Source organism: Cololabis saira, chromosome 10 (assembly GCF_033807715.1).
Source record: "Cololabis saira isolate AMF1-May2022 chromosome 10, fColSai1.1, whole genome shotgun sequence".
NCBI classification, from domain to species: Eukaryota; Metazoa; Chordata; class Actinopteri; order Beloniformes; family Belonidae; genus Cololabis; species Cololabis saira.
Window position 1 is genome coordinate 6,692,667 of NC_084596.1, and position 25,537 is coordinate 6,718,203.

The following is a 25,537-nucleotide window of genomic DNA, read 5'->3' on the forward strand; positions in this document are numbered from 1 at the left end:
AAAAAGGATGACAACAGGGCGACAATTATTGCAATGTGGACATTTTAACAAAGGGGGGAAACTGTTAGGACTCGGCCGGCGAATGCGCTGGGAGCGGGGAGTCAGCCGGCGTGTGGTCAGGCTGATTTATGGTTCCGCGTTACACCAACGCAGAGCCTACGACGTAGGGTTTGCGGCTACACGCACCGTACGGCGCGCGTCGCCGCGTACCCTACACCGAGGGCTCTGCGTCGATTTAACGCGGAACCATAATTCATGTTTTAGAAGAGCTGCACTCTCGGCCACGCGGACGTGCCGGGCCGCTCCGGCGGACAGCGGAGCTCCTGACACAGCTGCAGCATCAGCTCATCTAGGGAGAAGTTAAAGAGCATCTACCGCTAGCTTCTCCTTTCATCAAGGCAGGGAAGAGTATCAGGCCAGAATAGATGAATGTCACCAAGCAGTGACCATGGAGGAGCCCAAGGCTGGGGGCATCTTAAGGCCTCACTTATATTTTTTTGTTCAAAGATATAAAAGTTTTATATCTTTGAACAAAAAAGATCAGAGAAACAAAGAAATTGAAACAAAGAAACAATTTTAGTATAAACTCTGTTTTATTAAAACAAAGTTGATACTAAAATTGTTTCTTCTCCTTTTTTCCAAATGAGAATCGATAAGAGAATCGATAAAGAATCGAATCGTTAAGCAGAATCGAAAATGGAATCGGAATCGAAAAAATCTTATCAATTCCCATCCCTACTTGTCTCTAGTGTGAGTGCGTTGGTGAGCCGTTAGGTGACTTGGATTGGTAAAAGCCGCTCCACACTGATCACACCTGTAAGGCTTCTCTCCAGTGTGAATACGTTGGTGTCTCGTTAGAGCACCTTGCTCGGCAAAAGCCGCTCCACACTGATCACACCTGTAAGGCTTTTCTCCAGTGTGAATACGTTGGTGTCTTGTTAGACCACCTGGTTGGGCAAAAGCCGCTCCACACTGATCACACCTGTAAGGCTTCTCTCCAGTGTGAATACGTTGATGTCTCTTTAGAACACCTTGCTCGGCAAAAGCCACTCCACACTGACCACATCTGTAAGGCTTGTGTCCTGTGTGAATGCGTTGGTGAGTCGTTAGGTGACCATGCCGGGCAAAAGCAGCTCCACACTGATCACAGCTGTAAGGCTTCTCTCCAGTGTGAATACGTTGATGTCTCGTCAAATGACCTTGCACGGCAAAAGCCGCTCCACACTGATCACACCTGTAAGGCTTTTCTCCAGTGTGAATACGTCGGTGACTCGTTAGTGAACCTTGCTCTGCAAAAGCTGCTCCACACTGATCACATCTGTAAGGCTTCTCTCCAGTGTGAATACGTTGATGTTTCCTTAAGTTACCTTGTTGGGCAAAAGCCGCTCCACACTGATCACAGCTGTATGGCTTGTCTCCAGTGTGAATGCGTTGGTGAGTCGTTAGAGAACTTTGGTGGGCAAAAGCCGCTCCACACTGATCACACCTGTAAGGCTTGTCTCCTCCAGTGTGAATACGTTGGTGGTTTATTAGATCAAATTGTCGGGTAAAAGCCACCCCGCAGTGATCACAGCTGTACAGTTCATCACCAGTGTGAGTTTTCTTATGGATCTTCAGGTTTGATGAAGTGGTGAAGACTTGCTCGCAATGATCACAGCTGTATCTTTTGGGTGTTCCTTTAGGATTCTGTAACAGAGAAGATGACTTACATTATCTTGGCTGCATTATCAAAAGCCTTTTCAGTTTCAAGTATGGAGCTAGAACAGTCTCATAATTCACAAATGCACACGCCGATCCACAAATGCAAAAGGACAAAATTCACAAATGCACAGAACAATTCACACGTGTGTAGGACAAGATACACAAATGTATTTTTGATGCACACACAAATATAACCTGATTTACAAACGTTTTTTTTTTTTCTCTGTGAGCTGCGCTGGATTTGCGTGTGACTTTTGAGACTCCCCTGACGTGACTCGATTCACAAATGCATTTTTTTTAACACGGAAGGATCTGCAACCAATCAGATACCTTCCTTCGTTTCAGCCAATCATAAGAGCGCACCCCACGTGGGGGACGATTTACTCGTAAACCAATCAGATTAAAGGGGCGGATACACCTGCTGTTTGAGCTGCGTTGCGCCATTCGCTTAGAAAAGTGATTCAATATTTCGAGTTGGTGGAGTAAAGATATATGAACAAGACAGCAACACGGGATGGAGAGGAGATCACTGCTCTGCTTTTCTTGTGATCTCGGTAAAGAAAACAGCGCGATCAGAGATGGTTTGTCGGGCCGTTCAACCAGAGCCGTCGGGAGACTGGACAGCTCCAAGTCCTGCCGATGCAGCAAATGATGATGAGAAACAGCAGATATATTTATGTATGTATCATCACCACCCACCCGCCCCCACTAGGTAATGAAGCCTATAATCGGGGACCAGAGAGAATGCAGTTCTGCCGAATTATGTTTAGTGGAGGCAGACATTATCTCATTACTGATATGATTTAACAGAAGATTCCTAAATTGATTAATACATAGATTGGATTTTTGTTTCCAGTTCATTAGAATGGTTTTCTTTGTGATACATAAGGCAGTGAGAACCAAGAGAACCAGGTTAGATTCCATGTGGATGTCTCCCAAGTGACCTAGTATACATAGTGTGGGGAACACTATAATTCTCTAATTGAGCCATGTGGATAAATCCTCACAAATCTCCATCCAGAACCTCCGTACCGGTGTACAAAACCACAAAGCATGCATATAATTATCAGGGGTGTTCTCTGTGCACTGTGAGCAGATATTAGAGGTTGCAAAACCCATCTGGAACATCCTTTGTCCTTTATAATGTATTCTGTAAAGAACTTTGTACTGTATAATTTGCAAGTTTGGATTCTTGGTCATAGTGAAAGTATTTAAACACTTTTGTGATTTGGTTAGTGTTAAGAGAGAGATCAGCCGCCCATTTGGAAAACGGAAGAGAGACTCAATTATCTATTTTGGACATAAACCTGTAGAGTTTTGATAGTAATTTTGGGGTGTTTAGATTAAGTAACTATTATCTTAGCGGGAAGTTGCAGATCCAGTTGGTTGAGTTTATATTTTTTATTTATTATGGACTTAAGTTGTTGGTATTCTAAAAATGTGTTAATGCTAATTCCATATTGAACAGTGAGTAATAATGACTTGGATTTATATAGCGCCCTTCTAGGCACCCAGAGCGCTTTACAGAAATCATTATTCATTCATACACATTCTCACCGGTGGTGGTAAGCTACATTTGTAGCCACAGCTGCCCTGGGGCAGACTGACGGAAGCGTGGCTGCAATATCGCGCCTAACGGCCCCTCCGACCACCACCAACATTCATACACATTCAAACACATTCACACGGGGCAAGGTGGGTAAGGTGTCTTGCCCAAGGACACTACGACGGCAAACTGGGACAGAGTGGGATTCGAACCGCCGACCGTCCGATCATTGGACGATCCGCTCTACCACCTGAGCTACTGCCGCCCCATATTGAACAGTGAGTGTATTAAAAAGGTACAAACTGTCCACTTATGATATGTTGTAGATACTTTATTCTTTGGTCTCTCCATTGAGTAAAGTTTTCCAGATTTCCAAATCATTGCAAAACACTTGTTCTGAATCCAGCCATTGACTATCTAGTGAGTGATTTTTGCACCATTTTAAAATATACTGTAACTTATTAACTAAGAAATAGAGTTGTCCCGATCCGATCACGTGATCGGAAATCGGGGCCGATCACGTGATTGCAGACTCGATCCGGACTCGGACGTTATGAGCCGATCAGGAATCGTATATATATATATATATATATATATATATATATATCAGGGTTTCCGTTGTCCGGTAATTGCCCGGTAAAATATGCCGAAGTCCGGTATTTTATAATCTCTCCGGTCAAAATACTCACTGGCACCGACATCCACGTGTGCGTTGATTTATGGTTCCGTGTCGCACCGACGCAGAGTCTACAGCGTAGGGTTCGCGGCGACGCGCACCCTACGCCAGACCCTGGACCCTTGGAGCGGCAGCCATCGGTTAGTTTTTTCTTTTTAGATCCGAGGCTTTGCGTAGATGGTGGCTTCCGCAACTTTCAGGCGCTTTTTCTGCGCAAGCAAGCTTTATAGATGAGGCCCCAGGACTGAAGCGGAGCTGCGGCGCCGACATTATGGTTCCGCGTCGCGGAAGGCTCTGCGTTGGTGTGACGCGGGACCATAAATCAACGCACACGTGGAGTAGTGGGCTCGGAGCGGCAGCCATACACCGCATGCGCGCAGAGCACGCCTGTTTGTTTTGAAGCTGAAGCAGCCCTATGCTAAAAAAAAAAAAAAAAAAAAAGAAAAGACATTTTTTTTATACTGACTTAAGAATGTTCAAGCTGCCTACCTCCTATGTGCTCAGTTTACAGTACACATGTTAAAATATAATAAAAGGGTCATCCTGCATAATTTTCTTTTCTCTTCTTCATTTTTTATTGTTTTATAAAAGTATCGGATCGGGACTCGGTATCGGCAAGTCCTCAAAATCAAAGGACTCGGACTCGGACTCGGGGGCAAAAAAACCTGATCGGGACATCCCTACTAAGAAATAATACTGGAAGTTAGGTACGTCTTTCATTCTTTCTTTCGACGAAAGGAGGGCCTTTTTGCACCCCTAAACATGCCCCAAAAGTCACCAACCTTTGCACGCAAGCCAGGCCTGGAGAAAAATGTGATAATAGTTTGCATTAATGGGCGTGACAAAAGGGCTCAACAGCACCCCCTAGAAAACTTTGTGCCTCAAGCCCCACAATACGGTTTGACGTGCATGCACGAAAATCGGTACACACCTGTATCATGTCGCAACTTAAAGAAAAGTCTCTTGGCACCATGGCCGAAACCGAAGAGGAGGTCGGCCATTTTGAATTAATCGTGTAATTTTGGCGCATTTTATGCCATTCCTTCGGCAGTTAATACGACCCGAACCGTAACATGCACCCAGGTGTGTTATGCATCAAATGTGCGTCTCCATCCTGCGACGACGCGCATTACTTTTCTCTTTCAAAAGCGTTACCGTGGCGACGCTAGACGCCAAAAAGCGCGCCCACCCTTCATCTGATTGGTTCAGACAGAAAAAACTTTGTGCCTCAAGCCCCACAATACGGTTTGACGTACATGCATGAAAATCGCTACACACCTGTATCATGTCGCAACTTAAAGAAAAGCCTCTTGGCGCCATGGCCGAAACCGAACAGAAAGTTGGCCATTTTGAACATTTTGAATTAAATCGCGTAATTTTGGCGCAATTTATGCCATTCCTTCGGCAGTTAATAGGGCCTCAACCGTAACGTGCACCCAGGTGTGTTATACATCAAAATGTGCGTCTCCATCCTGCGACGACGCGCATTCGTTTCTCTTTCAAAAGCGTTACCGTGGCGACGCTAGATGCCAAAAAGCGCGCCCACCCGTCATCTGATTGGTCCATATTTGATAGTTCCCCAAAAGTCACCAAATTTTGAAGCAAGCCAGACCTGGCGATAAATTTGATATTTCATGGTTTGCATTAATGGGTGTGGCAAGATGGCTCAACCGCACCCCCTAGAAAACTTTTCTCTGCCATAACTTTTGAATGGTTTGACATAAAGACTCGTGGGTGGTGTCATCAGACATGGTTTTGAGTCCTTGACCATAATTGGTGCAAATTAGCCCAGCCCCTTCTTTTGATTGGTTGATATTTCATAGTTCCTATTTTCTGCCATAACTTTTGAATGGTTTGACATAGAGAGTCGTGGGTGGTGTCATTTCTGATATGATTATGGGGGGCGGTGGCCATGAGTGCGAGGGCCCGTTCATCGCTGCTTGCAGCTTTAATTATTTATTTTTTTGCATGTTTGTCAAACTTAAATATTTCAGATCAAACAAATTTAAATAGTAAACAAAGATAACAAGTAAAAACAAAATGCAGTTTTTAAATGAAGGTTTTTATCATTGAGGGGGAAAAAAATCCAAACCTACAGAGCCCTGTGTGAAAAAGTGATTGCACCCCCTTTTTAAAACATAAATTAACTGTGGTTTTTCACATCTTTGGAAAGCCAAGTTCAATTTCTCCAGCCACACCCAGTCCTGATTACTGCCACACCTCTTCTCAATCAAGAAATAACTTAAATAGGACCTGCCAATAGGACAAAGCGAAGTAGACCAAAAATCCTCAAAAGCTAGACATCATGCTGCGATCCAAAGACATTCAGGAACAAATGAGAAACAAAGTATTTGAGATCTATCAGTCTGGAAAAGGTTACAAAGCCTTTTCTAAAGCTTTGGGACTCTAGCGAACCACAGTGAGAGCCTTTATCCACAAATGGAGAAAACATAGAACAGTGGTGAACCTTCCCAGGAGGCCGGCCGACCAAAATGATCCAGAGAGCAGCAACGACTCATCCAAGAGTCACAAAAGACCCCAGAACAACATCCAAAGACCTGCAGGCCTCACCTGCCTCAATTAAGGTCAGTGTTCATGACTCCACGATAAGAAAGAGACGGGGCAAAAATGGCTGCATGTCAGAGTTCCAAATCCAAAACCACATAACATAAAGGCTCGTCTCAGTTTTGACAGAAAACACTGTGATGATCCCCAAGACTTTTGGGAAAATACTCTGTGGACTGAAAAGACAAAAGTTGAACTTTTTGGAAGGTGTATGTCCCATTACATCTGGCGTAAAAGTAACAGCATTTTAGAAAAGGAACATCATAGCAACAGTAAAACATGGTGGAGGTAGTGTGATGGTCTGGGCTGTTCTGCTGATTCAGGACCTGGAAGACTTGCTGTGGTAAATGGAATCATGAATTCTGCTGTCTACCAAAACATCCTGAAGGAGAATGTCTGGCCATCTGTTGGTGACCTCAAGCTGAAGCCACTTGGGTTCTGCAGCAGGACAATGATCCAAAACACACCAGCAAATCCACCTCTGAATGGCTTCAGAAAAACTAAATGAAGACTTTGGAGTGGCCTAGTCAAGGTCCCGACCTGAATCCAATTGAGACATGATTGTGGCATGACCTTAAAAAGGCGGTTCATGCTGGAAAAGCCTCCAATGTGGCTGAATTACAACAATTCTGCAAAGATGAGTGGGCCAAAATTCCTCCACAGCTCTGTAAAAGACTCATTGCCAGTTATCGCAAACGCTTGATTGCAGTTGTTGCTGCTGAGGGTGGAACAACCAGTTATTAGGTTTGGGGGGGAATCACTTTTTCACACAAGGCCATGTAGGTTTGGATTTTTCTTTCCCCTTAACCTCTTCCCACACTTGTAAAAGTTGCCAAAAACGCCTATCCAAGGCGTACCTAAAGTAAATTGAAAGCTATTCTTGAACCGTTTAAAGTACATGGATGGTTTTGGTCTCTTTTGAAAGGTAACACTCTGAAGTTTTTTCTCCAACTGTCAGAATCACTGTAACTGCTACTATAATTGAATAATCTAACTTTGAACACACTGAAATAGAAGGTTTTTATTTCAGCCGGAAATTATTTTCGTAATCAGATGTCTGCAGATGAGTGAATCTGTTACTTATTAGCTGGAAAACACAATGGGACCAAAGCCTGAAGCCTTATCTAGTGCAACATCAAATTTGATGAAATTAGCACAGAAAATGAGTATTTTACACTTGTTTTTGTCAGACTATGTCTAGGCGTTTCCAAAAATGGCCATTGTGAGACGCTCAGTTTTGCACACTGAAAGTTTTCAGACTGCGCTCAGCGCTCAGGCTGCGGGTTTTTATACAGACCCCGTGGTGTCATACGTCGTTGTATTCAGGATCTCATTGGCTATAGAATGTGCCTGTCATCAGCATGATTGGCTGCAATTGGCTCATTTTTTTCATGACAAAAGGGGGGCATGAGCCTATTTCCAACACAGACGGTCATTGGCTGTTGATGGCTGTGGACGGCCAGAGGAATGGTCTGATTGGTCCAAATCGGTGTCAATCAATAGGACACGACCCCGACTCCATCTTGAGAAAAGAATTTCTATAGGAAAGCCCCGAAAACAAGAATTACAGTGAATTAAATTTGGAAATGTGGTAAATGGAGCGGCTAATTTCTAATGATGCAGCGGCTGTTTGTGGCTATTTACAGTTATAATGATGTATTTTGGACTAAATACTGTACTGGATTGGATATTCTGAACCTTCCTGAATGTAACAAGACCGTTTGTGTGGGAATATTTTTCAACATATGATTTCTATGAAGATGAATAGGTGAGTTGCATCATTTGCACAAATCTGTTTGTTTGTTTGTTTGTGGTGTCGATATGTACCAGCTGCTTTGATTATATCCTGAAATGGTTTATATGAATGGAATCACAAGAGTCTTAGCTTTCCAAAGGTATATCGCATGAGTATCTCACTTACCATATGAACTGTGTAAATGACCTAGTTATGTAAATTAGGTCAAATCGGCCCGAGGGCGTGCATGAGGTTAATAAAAACCTTCATTTAAAAACTGCATTTTGTGTCTACTTGTGTTATCTTTGTCTGATATTTAAAGGGGACCTATTATGGCATCTAATACCTATTTTAAACAGGCCTTGAAAGTCTTAAAAACAAGCTTTAGATTTTTTTTTGCTAAATAAATTATAAAATTCAGCCTCTGAGCCATGTCTTTATCTTCCCATTCTCTAACCTCATTATCTATGCGGGATTCTGAGTGGGCGGGGCTATGATAATGAGGCATGTGCTGATTGGCTGCCTGAATGACGCGATACACCGCTACGAAAAAATGGCGGAAGCTCCGGCCGGTGGAGTTAGTTGTGGGCGTGGTTTCACGCATCGGAGGCCAACCGATGTAAATCACTCCCGTCGTTCCGTAACGACGGGAGCAGAATTTTATTGGCTCGTAGATCCACATCACACTGGACGGATCATCCGAGCGGCTGTACAGACATTGCAGAATTCGGTTGCTTTCCTCCTTCTCTGAGTTGGCAGGCTGAGGGGACACCACTTTATATATGTTAAAGGAAGAAAAAAATCTGGTTTTCATAATAAGTTCCCTTTAAATTTGTTTGATGATCTGAAACATTTAAGTGTGACAAACATGCAAAAAACTTTTTTTTTTTTGCAAATAAGAAATAAGGAAGGAGGCAAACACTTTTTCACACAACCAGGGATTAAAGCAAAAAAAAAATGTTTGACTGAAAAAATGTTTTCAGACCAGTTAATATTCCGCCTCCATCTATGCACTGCACCTCACTTTAACCTTTTATACTTGCAGTTGGTGCCTGCGTTCGCATCCGGTCGCGTCCGTTCGGCAACGTTCCTCGCGTAGTACGCGAAGAGAGCCCGTCATACCAGTGGTGACCAATAGGGGGCAGTAAGCAGAGCAACAGTTGGAAATGTGATATATATTTAGTAGCAGCGGTAGCAGATTAGAACAACGAACAAGTTTACAGGACAATATTGGATGATGTAGGAGATTATAACATCGTGTGAATGTGTTTGAATGTGTATGAATGTTGGGTGGTGGTCGGAGGAGCTGTTTGGCGCGATATGGTAGCCACGCTTCTGTCAGTCCTCAGGGCAGCTGTGGCTACAAAACGTAGCAGCTGTGGCTACAAAACGTAGCAGCTGTGGCTACAAAACGTAGCAGCTGTGGCTACAAAACGTAGCAGCTGTGGCTACAAAATGTAGGCACCGGAGACCTTGCGACCACAACTTCGAGCCGCCGCGTCGACAATGGAGGCAGAGAACATGGTCCACTCAGACTCAATGTCCCCCGCCTCCCCCGCGATCTGAGAGAAGCTCTCCCGGAGGTGGGAGTTGAAGACGTCCCTGACAGAGGGCTCGGCCAGACGTTCCCAACAGACCCTCACAATCCGTTTGGGTCTGCCCGGTCTGTCCAACCTCCTCCTCCGCCGCCAGCACATCCAACTCACCACCAGGTGGTGATCAGTGGTGATCAGTTGACAGCTCAGCCCCTCTCTTCACCCGAGTGTCCAAGACATGCGGCTCTGGCTCCTTCCCCCCAAGCGAGGTGACATTCCATGTCCCCACTGTGAGGGTTTTAGTCCAGGGATTGGGTCGTCGAGGCACCCCGCCACGACTGCTACCCAGATCACGAGGCACCGGCCTGCCATGGTCCTTCCTGCGGGTGGTGGGCCTACGGGAAGGCGGACCCGCGTCGCCGTTTCGGGCTGAGCCCGGCCGGGTCCCACGGGCAAAGACCCGGCCACCAGGCGCTCGCCAGCGAGCCCCAACCCTAGGCCTGGCTCCAGGGCGGGGCCCCGGTAACGCCGATCCGGGCGACGTAGCGGCCCTCTGATGTCTCCTCTTCATGATAGGCTTTGTGAACCGCTCTTAGTCTGGCCCGTCACCCAGGACCTGTTTGCCATGGGAGACCCTACCAGGGGCGTAAGTGCCCCCGACAACATAGCTCCTAGGATCACTCGGGCACACAAACCCCTCCACCACAGTAAGGTGGCGGTTCCAGGAGGGGTCATCTACGCCCCAATTATTATCTACGTCTATCTATATCTACGGCGTCATTAATATCGGATCATTTGATTCGATCCGATATTAATGTGGGTTAGTGTTATTAAAAATGTTTTGAGCTGTTGCCTGAATTATAGGACTGTAAAATAACTAGTGAAATAATAATTTCACAATAATTTTTTTTTTTCAAATGTGTCGGGCGCTCTATGAAACGGTGCGCCGTATCTATTACCTGTATTACGGTAATGTAAGGCCGGCCACCATGAGAACGGTAAAAGGAGAAGGGGGCGGGTGAAGCACCCGTGGTTTGCGGACGTGATTGGGGGGGAAGGGGTGGTGTATAAAAGGACAGGTATGTGCTTCACGCAGAACATTGTTGTCTTAACAACCCTGAAGATGGCAAAGCGACACGCTTATGAGGCACAGTTTAAACTGAAGGCGATCAGCTACGCAGAGGAACATGGGAATCGAGCAGCCACGAGAGAATATAAGATCAACGAGTCTATGGTTCGCAAGTGGAGGAAGCTGGAAAACGAACTCCGGCAGGTGAAGAAAACACAGCTGAGCTTCCGCGGACACAAGGCGAGATGGCCGGACTTGGAGGAAAGATTGGAGCGGTGGGTGATCGAGCAAAGAGCGGGTGGAAGGAGCGTTTCAACGGTCACCATCCGACGGAAAGCAGTAGCGCTGGCGGAAGAGATGAAAATTGAACATTTTCATGGAGGTCCGTCCTGGTGTTTTCGGTTCATGAAGCGGTGCCATCTTTCCATCCGGGCCAGGACAACAGTAGCGCAGCAGCGCCCGTCAGATTACATGGAAAAGATGGAGAGCTTCCACTCATTCTGCAGCCGCCACATAACCGACAAACACATCCAGCCCAGCCACGTCACCAACATGGACGAGGTGCCGCTCACGTTCGACATCCCGATGAACCACACGGTGGAGAGGACGGGAGCCAGCACGGTCGGGGTCCGCACAACGGGGTATGAGAAGTCCTCATTTACTGTTGTGCTTGGCTGCCACGCTGATGGACGAAAACTGCCGCCTATGGTCATTTTTAAAAGAAAAACGTTGCCTAAAGAGACTTTTCCAGCTGGAGTCATAATAAAGGCAAATGAAAAGGGCTGGATGGATGAAGAGATGATGATCGAGAGGCCGAAGCAGGTCTATGTGCGGCGACCCGGTGGTTTTTTTCACACATCCCCATCGCTGCTTATCTGTGATTCTATGCGCGCCCATCTCACAGACAGTGTAAAAAAGGAAGTGAAAAACATGAACGCTGTGCTGGCTGTTATTCCGGGAGGTCTGACGAAGGAACTCCAACCGCTGGATGTCGGTGTGAACCGGCCGTTCAAGGTGAGGCTTCGGGCGGCGTGGGAGAGATGGATGACTGAGGGGGAGCACAGCTTCACCAAGAGTGGAAGGCAGTGCCGGGCAAGTTATGCCACAGTTTGCACATGGATTGTTGATGCGTGGGCTAATGTATCTGCTGGGACTGTTGTTCGGGCTTTTGCAAAAGCCGGCATTTCAGAGGGGCCGCACGGCACAGAAAGTGACTCTGAAAGCGAGGAAATTGGGACTGGCGCAGCTGAATTAGCAGAGCTGTTTAATGCGGAAACAGAAGATGAAGACTTTGAAGGGTTTGATTGATGTGTAAAGTGAAATAAAATACAATCAAACTAAGTTTTGCTCTCGCTCTATTTTTAAATAAGCACACTTGTGTGTGTGTGTTCTGCAGCGTGTGTGTGTGTTTCCCGGCGCGCGTGTCTGCAGCTCCGTGTCTGTAGACTGCGCCTTTTGGGACGGTGCGCCGTATGTGTTTTAAATTCAAAAATGACACACAAAAGTGAGGGTGCGCCTTTTCACACGGTGCGCCGAATGGTCGTGAAAATACGGTAACTCAAATGATATCGTGCTACCACACACACACACACACACACACACACACACACACACACACACACACACACACACACACACACACACACACACACACACACACACACACACACACACACACACACACACACACACACACACACACACACACACACGCACACGCACACGCACGCTGTCTTTTGTCATCGTTTGCACTGTTTGTTAAAAAAAAAAAAAAAAAAAAAAAAAAAAAAAAAAAAATGAGTCTTTCAATATCCATTTAAAGTGCAAAAAAGGAAATTGCAACAGCACATGCAGTAAACAAATAATTTCAGCTTGTCTAATTTATTCTGTCACCAGACACACAGCTGGACATGAAGCACCTGGCATTTTTCAGGAGTGTCATGACAAACCGTGTGTCCAATAACAGAAGAAACCAAACAAGCTATAGTAAATATAGATAATATGTTAACGCTACGGCTGCTCTTCGACGCCGTGTTCATCGTTTGACAGTTTCACACCACGCACGTGTGTGAATTAAATGACGTGACTACTGGTCCCCCAGTCTCTGACAAGTCAGTCTTCCCTGAAGAGCAGGGACGAACCCGCCCTCCTCCGTTTCTGATTGGCTGATACCAAGGCTAGCTTTATTGGTTTACAACAGCGTCAGTTTAATGCCCAACATGATTTCATTGGATAGTCTAAACTGTACCACAAAAAACACACGCGCAAATGTTTTTTGTTCTTTTTTTCCCCTCATTTTCCAATTGACGGAAATCCATCTAGAGACGGAGAACTTTAATCCCTGAAATCGTTTCTAAGAATCTCTAGAGGGTGAAATATTGCACATAGCCTTAAATAAAACAGTCAATTCATGATGTTTTCTCATCTCCTAATTTCTATACGTAATAATACAATGTCAGTGTCATGTCAATTTATGGATTTCTCGCTGTGATCGGTGATCGGCCAAATCGGGATCGGCAGATACTGGTTTTCAAGATCGGCCCTCAAAATCCTGATCGTGCATCTCTAATTTAAAGTGGTTCATAGAGCCCATATCTCAAAGTCCAAAATAGCCAGCAGTAGGGGTGTAACAATATATCGTGCCATGAAATTTCGCGATACAAAAACGTCGCGATACGTGTCGTGGAGGTGACAAAGTGCATCGCGATATTGGGTTATTAATATTAATCCATTGTGTTGACTAGTAATGCGCATCCGACCACGCGTGACGACCACGCCTCGACCTGCGGACCAAAATCTTACTACGCTCAGAAGAAACTAGTACCGTTTTGCGGTCCCGTTTTGAGCTCTGAACTTTTACTTATGTAAGGCTGGTGTAGAGTTAAGCCATACCTTATTAAATTAAACCTTTTTGGGCTGGTGAGTAGGATAAACACGGAGCCAACTTCTGCTGAGTTCCAGTGTACTTTAATGTCCCTCAACAGTGTAGGATATTAGAACATCAACACAGCACCTAGTGCCGTACTGTGGCGTATCACTCCGCCCAATCTAAAACAGACTAATCACTACAGATAAACTGACTAGTGTCATTATAGTCCCTGATTTACATCAGAATATAAAGAATATATTTATAAAATAATGAACCCTGAATTACCAAAATAACCTTAACAAAAATAAATATCATCTGACACTTATAAGGTGAGCATGAATCAATCTGTTTTATGATGTAAAATTTTATGTATTTATTTACTTTTATTTATTTATTTAATTTTAGTTGTTAAATTTCTGGAAAAGAAAAAAGTCAAATTATACATGAGAGAAACTATTCAGTTTGTGGAAAAATATTTGTAATTGTATGAAACTGAAGATGCATAATGCAAACCTGACATTTACTTTTAGTTCAGTTTGTGGAAAATGGTTGGCCCTCTTTAAAACTTAAACATTTATAAAACATTACAAACTGTAACAATAGGGCAAACGTACAGTATTGTTTTGTATTGTGTGTCTTTCAAATAAAAGACAATTTTTTTCCAGTCATATGTTCCTCATTCAAGATTGTTAAAAAAAATACTGCTATAATATCGTATCGTTATCATGACTTCAATATCGTGTATTGTACCGTATCGTGAGATTAGTGTATCGTTACACGCCTAGCCAGCATGTACCCGGACATCACCCCCACCTGTGATAAATGCAACTCTTTTTCACATGTACTGGCTGTGCCCTCCGCGATTACAAGTTTTTTGGAATGAAGTTTTCCACACTCTATGACTGCTTTGTTCGGTCCTTGTAGCGATGACGATCTACTGAGCGTCAACTGATCTTTCTCCTGCTGGCCAGGCCCGCCATTCTGCTTAGATGGAAGGGGACGGCCTCGCCCACACACACTCAGTGGCTCCGAGACATTATGCACTTTTTACTCTAGAGAAAATAAGATTTTCAATTAGAGGCTCAGAGGGTGAATTTTATAAGACCTGGCAATCCTTTTTTAACGTATTTCCACGATTCTCATGCAACATAGATTATACCGTGAGAGAGTGAACACGGTGGACCCTTGACGTTTGAGAAGCTCAAGGTTTAGATATCAATACGCCTGCCAACTTTGTTTTCCTCTTTTTATGTGCCTTTTACTACTAAATATTTGGGTGGGGGGTTGGTGGGGCCACTGTACTACCTCATGATTACAAGATTTCCTTTTGTTTTTATAAATAACAATTTTAATACCATCTAAACCTGCCCAACCCTCAGTGGGGGGTATTTTAGTTTTTGTTATGGTTGTGATGTATTCTCAATGTAACATTGTTACTTTTATATTCCCCCTTGACCCCCCACTCCCCGTACCCTCATTCATACAACAAACGCACACATACACACAGCTTACTATACAGACACGTATAGTACACGTACAGACACAAGCGCGTGTCGCCGTATAGGGCCTACTCTACGCCGTAGGCTACGCCGTAGGGTACGGCGTAGTTCTGCGTCGATTTAACGCGGAACCATAATTCAGGCTTTTTCTTCCAGAGCCAAGACACGTCACCTAGTGTTGCTTAAATGTGGCCACATGAAATAAATCACTATCATCAAAACAAAGTCAAACAAGACTATATGACGTAATATTTCTAACAATAAGTGAAAGTGATGCAAAGTAAAGGAGGAGAGGATGAAACATTGCAGTCCCTGCACCTACAATTTAATATAAAAGGTGCTCTAAGGGGCCCCTGCTGCTCAGAGCAGCTCATCCTGGTAAAACCAGGTAAAACCTGGTAAAACCAGGTAAAACCAGGACCAGAAGATGTTCTTAGCAGATGTTCTTCAGACGGGGAGTCAGAGATGCAACGTGCACATTCTGTTTTGAAATGACACTTTTTGTTTGTGCCACTCACTGCTTAGTAACTGTTTAATAAATACAGGTTTGGTAAATTTGACTTATTCCCCCTTTTTACATGAAAGTTTAAAATTAGCATATATTAATGCAGTATGAACAAGAATGTTTTAATGTAGACATATAGAATCATCATACAGCATTCAATGGGCATCAATGGGCCACCTCTGGGAGAGTTTCCCTACAACAGAGCCTTAGAGCTCTTCTTTAAAAAGCCAAGGAAAATTAAGTGCTCTGAGCCTGCTCTGAGCCTCTTTTTATTTATTTTTTACATTTTCAACTGGTTAGAGTTGAAGTTGAAGTAACATGTATTTATTGTTCAGGGATTGTTCTTCAAAAGTTCAGGGATAAAAGCCAATAAATAGGTTTTGAAAGTTACATTTGCTGTCAAGTGGTCATTTGTGTACGCCGTACATTTACGCCGCCACCGCCGCCGCCGCCCCCCCGGGAAGCATGCCCCCACTGCTGAAAAAATTCCTAGAGGAAACACTGGACATGTTTCAAATAACTAACAGTAAACTAACAGTAGCGAACTCCAGCTGTACACAGAGCTGTGTCGCGGATTTGCGCACAGAGATGACGTCATGAGTTCAGAGGTCTTGTTTACAAACTGATTTATTTGTTACACACACAGCCCCGGATGAAGACAACAGGTCCTGGAAGCAGATCTAGTGATTCATAAAAGAAATGAACGAGTTTCGCGGCAATCATGTGTTATTTAGACGCTGCATCGTCTGTGTCCCGCGGTGCCCCGTTCACTACCGTTATATGGAGAAGCAGCTCGCAAAAAAACCCCTAATATCTTCCGAAGGACTCCAAATGACACCAAACTTGCCTGGGTGAGTATACGACCATAAAAAATGCCAGAAATAAGGTCCAGGATGTAAAAAAAAAATCGAACTTTCCCTTTAATGAGCAAACGCTCTCCATGTGACGTCTCTACGATTTAAGGCTGATTTATGGTTCCGCGTTACACCGACGCAGAGCCTACGCCGTAGGCTCTGCGTCGCTGTAACGCGGAACCATAAATCAGCCTTTAGGTTCGGTTCGTCAGCAGGAAACAGACGGACCGAGAGGGTTCTGGTTCTGGTTCTGGACCCGGGCCCGAACACTGACCTGCAGACCAGCAGCTTTAGTCCTGCCGGATGAGGAGTCCTGGTCCTGGTTCTGGTTCTGGTTCTGGTCCATCTCCTGGTTCTGGTTCTGGTCTCTCAGCAAACCTTTTCGTTCGTCCGTTCGTTTTTGTTTATTTCGAACATGTATAAAAAAAACAAGAAAAAAGATAATAAACTAATCCAGGTTCCACCACATAAAGAAAAAAACATATTTCAGTTACTTGTTGGAAAAGGAGTGGGAGGAAGTATAAACTTATTTAATCCCACCCCCTTTCCACAACTAAACATCAATTATATGTCTATTATTTTTTATACTATACACACATTTTTATGAATATATATCATTTTTACAAAAATAACCTGTTTAATACAAGATATAAGCTCTATGATAAATATAATATAACTATGATATAATATAATCCTATATCTAAGTATATAATCACACAAACACACACAGCTGCTGATCTTTAAACACAGTCTTCACTTTTAAACCTCTAATAAACTATTTCTTTATATTCAAACCTCGGCTGGAAGAAGCTCCTGCAAACACGTGGATTAAAGTAACTAGAGACGTAAATGATGGTAAACCGTCAGAACCGACATGACTAATCCATCGGTTTCTCTACAGACTCTTTTAATCAGTGAAACAGAAACTCACGGCTCGGTTTCGTCGTTAAATCTTCTCTGGATCTTCAGACAAACTGAAGCGTCTGGTTCTTCTTCTTCTCTGGATTACTGACGGATCTTCTTCTTCTTTTTGGGGTTTAACGGCAGCTTGCATCTATTTAGTTGCATTGCTGCCATCTTCTGGATCTTTCAGGAACTCATTATATTCTCCTCATCAGCCCAGTATTATGTAAAAATGTAAATAAACTCCGCCTCCCTCTTCCACTCGATCCCCCTTCCAAAATACTTCTGACTGTAACTTCTTTCACACCCATTTCTTGCAGCTCTGCCACTAGCTCAGCTCTTTCCCTGTGGTATCTCCTGCAGCAAATGTCTCAGGTGCTTGACACTCGGAGCATAGTCCATTTTGATGTTTACCCATGACGTGCAGCGTGCTATTAAGAGCAGTATGCCCAATCCTTAACCTGGAGAAAATGACATCTTCCTTTCTCCTCCCTCTTCCTCCGGTGTTCACTGAATCTGTCACTTTCCCCATTACTGAAAACAAATGCCTTCCTTTATTTCCTTCCTCCCACTCCTTCTGCCACTCCACGATGATCTGTTTCCACACTATGCTCTTCCCTTCACCCTTAGACAGGCTTAAGTTGGCATCCACCCTCTCCTTTTCCACTGCTTTCTTAGCCAACACGTCTGCTTTTTCATTGCCCCGGATACCTGAATGCGCTGGAACCCACATCAGCACCACTTCAACACCCCTCCTTTTCACCATCTGGTTTGCTATCAGTATCTCATATACCAGATCGTTCCGCCCCTTGGACATCCCCATCCCAACACTCTTCACCGCAGACACAGAATCACAACAAATCAGCACTCCACAATTCATCAGCTGTTCTGCCCATCTCACTGCCATTAAAATTGCATATAACTCAAAAGTATGTACATTCAGAAAATTAGAAGTTCTCACATATGATTCAACATTCTGCCTGAGCACGGTAAAGGCTGCACCCGTAGTACCTGTCTCTTGGTCTTTAGAACCATCTGTGAAAACCAACACATGATTATTGTATCTCTCGGCTACATGACAGTGAAACTCACTGACCAATTCTGCTCCCTTATTCTGCTCCCTAATTTCCAGTAATCCCAAGTCAGTCATTGGGACTTGAAGCTCCCACACAGGTACCACAGGCCACAACACCACAGGACAGAACTCATGATCATAAATTAAAACTTCCCGGGCCACCCTCTCCCCTGTCCATCCAAAACTAGACCCCCCCCTCATTCCTCTCTCCCATGTTGCCTGCATAGCCACTCTGACAGGATAATCTTCCCTTTGACCCATCAGGTTCACCCAATAATTAGCCTGAAGCTGTTTCCTCCGCAGACACAAAGGCATTTCTCCCATCTCAACTTGCAAGGAGCATAACGGAGATGATTTTATTGCTCCTGTACATATCCTCAGCGCTTTGGCTTGGACTACATCCAGCCCAGCCAGCACAGACTTGGAGGCAGACCCATACACCAAACTTCCATATTCCATTCTCGATCTTATCAGATACACATAGATCTGTCTTAGTGATGTTTTATCTGCCCCCCACTCTAATCCAGCTAAGCACCTCATCATATTCAACACTTTCTTGCACTTGTCTATGACTTTCCGTATATAGTCCCTCCATGTGAGCCTCGTGTCAAAAAATACACCCAGAAATTTAAAGCTCTTAACCCTCTCCAAGCTATTACCATACAGCATCAGCTTCACATTCTCATCAATGTTCTTTCTAGTGAAGAACATAGCTTTTGTTTTCTCCACAGAGAATCTGAAGCCCCACTTCCTTCCCCATTCCTCCACTTGTGCCACAGCTTCCTGCATTTTCCTCACTATAAATGTCACATTCTTTCCCCTCTTCCATAAACTACCATCGTCAGCAAATAACGACCTGCCAATCCCCGGCTGGACATTCAGAAAAATGTCCGGGGGCCCGGGAACACAGGCCAGAACGCAGCTCCCGAGGCTCCAGCCTGCAAACATGCACAAAAGAGAAAAAAGGGGGGCCGGCACAAGAAATTACAGGAACGATGGACAAAAATGATAGCTATGAGATATTTATAATAAATAAAAATGGTAATGGAGAAGAGAGGCAGGGAAAAGGAGAGGAGAAGAAGGGTGAGAGGCACCGCCCAGCGGATCATGTCGGTGCCCCCCTGCAGCATAAGCCTATAGCAGCATATCTACCGCGAAGCTATATTTGAGACTAACTATTATACCCAGACATCGTGAAAAATGATAAAAAGATGGTTAATTTCGTTCAATGGAGAGATCAAGGAATACGGTATTTACAGCACGTAATTGTAGGAGGACAGTTTGTACCTTTCAATACACTTATTGTTCAATACAGAGTTAGCAGGAATACATTTTTAGAGTATCAACAACTTAAGGCCATAATAAATAAAACATACAAAATTAGCCAATTAGATTTACAACTTCCCGCTAAGATAACAGATGTATTGAATCTAAGCACTTTAAAGTTGTTATCAAAACTCTACAGGTTAGTGTCTAAACTGGACGATTCAGTCTCTCTCCCGATCTCCAAGTGGGAGGCGGATCTCTCTCTTAATACCGACCAGTTTTCTTGGTCACAAATATGCTTAAATACGTTTACTATGACTAAAAACCCAAACTTACAACTTATACAGTACAAAGTTCTTCATAGAATACATTATACTGGACAAAGGATGTTCCAGATGGGCTTTGTCACCTCTAATATCTGTTCACAGTGCACAGAGAACACTCCTGATAATTATATGCATGCTTTATGGTTCTGTACACCGGTACAGAGGTTCTGGAAGGAGATTTGTGAGGATTTATCCACATGGATCAACCACAGAATCCCAGTGTGCCCCACGGTATGTATATTAGGTCACCTGGGAGACACTCAAATAGAACCTAGAACCTAATTGGACACACCGGCTTCTCACTGCCTCAGGCCCCTGCTGTCATTACACCCCCTGCTGTCGGTTGCCCAATCGATACCATTATAACTGTCAGACCCCTCCGTTTCCATGTGACTTTCAAGGAGCCACGCCCCCCTCCCCGCACAGACCGCCATATCAATCCTGTCAATCACAGTGTACTCTCTCCCCTGCCCAAAGCAGCTGCATATACACCACTCACCTGTCTCAAACTCTGTCTTCTCAATATCCGATCACTAACCAATAAGGCCCTTCTCATCTCTGATCTCATCACCGACAAAACTCTGGACATTTTCTGCCTCACAGAGACGTGGCAACAGCCGAATGATTTCACTCAGTTAAATGCAACCACCCCACCTGGCTTTTCCTTTTTTAGTAAACCCCGCGCCACTGGGAGGGGGGGGGGCCTGGCTCTCATCTACCGTAAAAACATAAAAGTCACTGCTCTCACTGTCCCCCAACACTCCTCCTTTGAATGCCTAGCTGTAAAACTCTCTGGACCCAAACCCATCATCATCATTACCATCTACAGACCACCAAAACCCTCCGCTGTTTTCCTTACTGAATTCTCATCACTGTTAACATCTGTATGCACAATGTCCCCCACTGTTATCCTCCATGGCGATTTCAACATTCATATTGACGACCCATCCTGCACCCTAGCAAACGACTTCACATCACTTCTGAACTGCCTTGGTATCACACAACACGTCAACCTCGCAACACATAGCAAAGGTCACATTCTCGATTTAATCTGCTGCACAGACATAACTCCCGCCAACCTCACTATCATGGACTTCCCCATCTCGGACCACAAAGCCATACTTTATGACATCCACACCCATTTGCACAAAGTCAAAGAACAACGGATCATCTCCTTCAGAAACATCAAACACATCAACCCCACAGATCTCTCTACCCTTATCAGCTCCTTCCCCAATCCCCCCTCATCCCCGTCCCCTGCCGATCTGGTACAACACTACAATAACTGTCTCTCCTCCTCTCTCACTGCCCTGGCTCCACTTAAAACCCGCTCAGTTTCATTTACCCACTCTGCCCCCTGGTTCACCCCTGACCTCCACCAGCTCAAATCCACAGGCCGTCAACTGGAGCGACTCTACAAAAGGACAGGACTCACTGTGCACATCCAAATGTACTCTGATCACCTTCAGCTCTACAAAAATGCACTTAATACCGCCAAATCATCATATTACTCCAACCTCATTACTTCTGCCACAGGAAACAATAGAGTCCTTTTTTCAACCGTCAACCGCTTACTTCAGCCTCCAAAAACCCTCCCTCCAGACATCTCCACTGACCAGTGCACCGCCTTCCTGGACTTCTTCAGCTCCAAAATCAACATCATTCACCATCAACTGGCCTCAACACGCTCTTCCACAAATGACCCACCATGGATAACCACCACCAACCAACCCCTCTCCAGTCCTCTCACCAATTTCACTCCGGTATCAGAACACACCATCTCAGAACTCATTCGTAAAGCCAAAACCACCACCTGTCAGCTTGATCCCCTCCCCACCCTGCTTGTCAAAGCATGTCTCCCATCCATTTCCCCCATGATTACCAAAATAATTAATTCTTCCCTCACCACTGGAACCGTTCCCCCAATCCTGAAACTAGCTGCCATCACACCCACCCTAAAAAAACCAGGTGCCGACCCATCTGACCTCAATCACTACAGGCCCATCTCCAACCTTCCCTTCATCTCCAAAACTCTGGAAAAGGTGGTAGCAGCACAATTACAGTCCCACCTAAACTCAAATAACCTCCACGAACCCTTCCAATCCGGTTTCCGCCCCAATCACAGCACTGAAACAGCCCTGGTTAAAATCACCAACGACCTCCTCCGTGCAGCTGACTCTGGCCTACTCACCATCCTCATCCTCCTGGACCTCAGCGCAGCTTTCGACACCATTTCTCACCCAATACTCCTGGACCGCCTGGCTGGCATTGGGATCACTGGTGTTGCACTCTCCTGGCTTTCATCTTACCTCACTGACCGTCAACAGTTTGTCCAACTACAGAACCATAAATCCGGGTGCATGGGTGTCACAATGGGTGTCCCCCAGGGGTCAGTACTGGGTCCACTCCTCTTCACCATCTACCTCCTACCCCTAGGTTCAATTCTCCGGCACCATGGGATCCACTTTCACACTTACGCCGATGACACACAGATATATATCTCCTCCAACCCCACCGCTGCCATTCCTCCCGCTTCCCTCACCACCTGCCTACACGACATAAATACCTGGATGAGCAATAACTTCCTCAAACTCAACGGCAATAAAACTGAGGCTCTTCTCATCGGCTCCAAATCCACCCTCACCAAGTCGCAACCCTCTCCCGCCCCTCCCATCATCATCGACGGCTTCCCGGTACCCTTTTCCCCCCACGTCAAAAGCCTCGGCGTCATTCTGGACAATACACTCTCATTTGCACCTCACATCCACAACATCACCCGGACTGCATTCTTCCACCTCCGCAACATCTCCAGACTTCGTCCAGCACTGTCCCAATCCAGCACCGAAATTCTGGTCCACTCATTCGTCACATCCCGTATCGATTACTGTAATGCTCTCCTCACTGGCCTCCCAACCAAACTCACCAACAAACTACAACTCATTCAGAACTCGGCCGCCCGGATCATCACCCGCATCAAGTCATCTGACCACATCACCCCCGTTCTTATCCAACTCCACTGGCTCCCAGTCCAATACCGTATCATTTATAAAAACCTCCTCCTCACCCACAAAGCCCTACACAACCTAGCCCCCACCTACCTCTGTGACCTACTGAAAGAATACACCCCCTCCCGTACCCTCCGCTCAACCTCTGCTGGACTTCTTTCCACTCCCACCTCACACCTTAGCAGCATGGGTGCCCGAGCTTTCAGTTGTACGGCACCCAGACTCTGGAACTCCCTCCCCCCATACATAAGACAAATAGACTCCATCACCACATTCAAAATGCAACTCAAGACTCACCTGTTTAAACTTGCCCATTCACTTTGACCGGTCACCACACACTACCTCCCACCACACTGTTATCTGTACTGTTGCTCCTTGATTGTCTATTTGTATGTATTGTGTATGTGTGTATGTATTATAATTTCTACTGTATTACTACTATATTTCCTGTATTGTATTGTTTTGTTTTTATTCTGTAAGGTGACCTTGGGTGACATGAAAGGCGCCGTTAAATAAAATGAATTATTATTATTATTATTATGTATCGCAAAGAAAACCATTCTAGTAAATTAGAAACAAAAATCCATTTTATGTATCAACCATTTTAGGAATCTTTTATCAGATCATATTAGTAGTGAGATAATGTCTGCCTCCACTGAACAACATTCGGCTGAATTGCACTCTCTGTGGTCCCCGATTATTGGCTTCGTTACCTAGTGGGGGCGGGGGGGTGGTGATCTCGTAGCCCTTGGGGTTGGGGGTCGGCTTGGGGGGTCTGGGGCGCGGGCCTCCGGTGGCCCCTGGGGGGCGGTGGGGGGGGTGGCTGGGGGGGCTCGGGCGGGGGGCTGTGGCTTGGGCGTCTCCGGGTCTCCCGGGGGGGGCTGGGCCGTGGACGGGGGGGTCCCACTCGGAGGGCCCGGCCCTGCCTGGGTGGGGGGTGGCTGTCTGCGCTGGGGGGGCATTGCTGCCTTGGTCCTCCGTCGCTGGGCAGGGGCCGAGTGCCCCTGCGGATGTGGGGACTCCGTGACCCTTGGGGTGTCCGCCGGGGTGGCCTCGGGGGGGGGTGGGGCCGGGTCCGGGGATCGGGCCTCCCCTGACCGGGGGGTGCACGGGCGGGCACGGCGGCTGGGTGGCACCATTCCCAGGTGTCTATGTCTTATGTTGTCAGTATGAATGGGAGGATGTTGGACTGTTTCCCCCTCCGTCTGGGGGCTCCGGCGGCGCCGGGGGCGCCCATGGAGGTACGGTGGGGCCCTGGCCCGGCTCGGAGGGCCGGCCCCCGTCTACTGGATGGCCGGTGGGGGGACGCGGGTGTCTTATCAGGGCCGGCTTTGCTGGTCCTGCTTCCTGGCTTCGGCCTCCGCTCCCCCTCCTTCCCCCCCTACACGATTCATACGCACATAGGCGAAGGGCGGGGGGTCCGGGTCGTGGGGGGCATTGTCCCGCGTGGCCCGGCACTCCCCGCCTCACGGTTTTAACAGCAAAATAGACACTGCACATTCAACACTTAATAAATACATTTGACAAGGACACGTAGTTCGGGAGGGGGGGGGTCGGTGTCAAATCGATACTTGGCCCTCCCCCCTCCCTGTTTTTATGGCATTATTCACATACACTCAACACCAGGGGCGGGAGGGGGTCCCACATCACCCGCGCTCCCTCACCGGCCTGGGATAGGTGGGTCGGGATACCCGGGCCTGGCGGGGCTCGCCGTGCAGCCTGGGGCGCCTTCTGGCGGTGCTGGACTCCTCCGGGGAGGGGGAAACGGTGCGTGATTGTGTGTCTGTGTCGGTGAGAATGCGGTATGGAAGGGTCCTGCCATGGAGGATTTGGGCCTCCATTGGCAGGACATCAAAACTTAATAATTTATCATTATTATATTATACAAAGATGGTTATTATTATTATTATTGTTATTATTATTAGTAGTAGTAGTATTATTATTATGTATAGTATATCATATTATTATTAGTATACATATCGGATAGTTGAATGGATGAATGAATGGGATGCCTGGGTCTGGGGCCCTCCGTTGTCGGGCCTGCACGGGTGTCGCCCTGTTGCGGGGTTCCCTCTCTCCGGGCCCGTCTCCGGTCCCCCCCGCTGCCTCTGCGGCGGGGCGCCCCTCTGGTCTTGGAGGGCCACTTTCGTGGGGGACGGGTGCGCCTGCCCGCGTCGGCGGCTCTGTCTCTCCGGGCGGGCTGGCCCCCTGCCGGGTGGGGGTCGTTGGCCTGAAGGGTGGGGGCTTCCTGGCGCCAGGGGGGGGGGGGTGCCTCGCAGGCGGTGGGTTGCCTCCCTCCTACTTCTCCCCTCTGTGGGGTTGCCGGTGGCCTGGGTTCCGGGCTCTTCCGTGTCAGCCTCTGGTCTCGCGGGTGGCGGGGTTGCTCCCCCCCCTCCCCCACTATAGAT

At 46.2% G+C, this 25,537-nt stretch overlaps 1 protein-coding gene across 1 annotated transcript; it reads right to left on the reverse strand.

The window, feature by feature from the left end:
• Positions 1-617: 617 nt before the first annotated feature.
• Positions 618-16,912, reverse strand: LOC133452340 (zinc finger protein 502-like). The gene is made up of 2 exons (XM_061731590.1): positions 16,829-16,912; positions 618-1,686 (listed from the first exon to the last, which is right to left on the reverse strand). Exons 1-2 carry the CDS (start codon positions 16,898-16,900, stop codon positions 736-738), a joined length of 1,023 nt encoding a protein of 340 aa, XP_061587574.1. The 5' UTR covers positions 16,901-16,912; the 3' UTR covers positions 618-735.
• Positions 16,913-25,537: the final 8,625 nt, after the last annotated feature.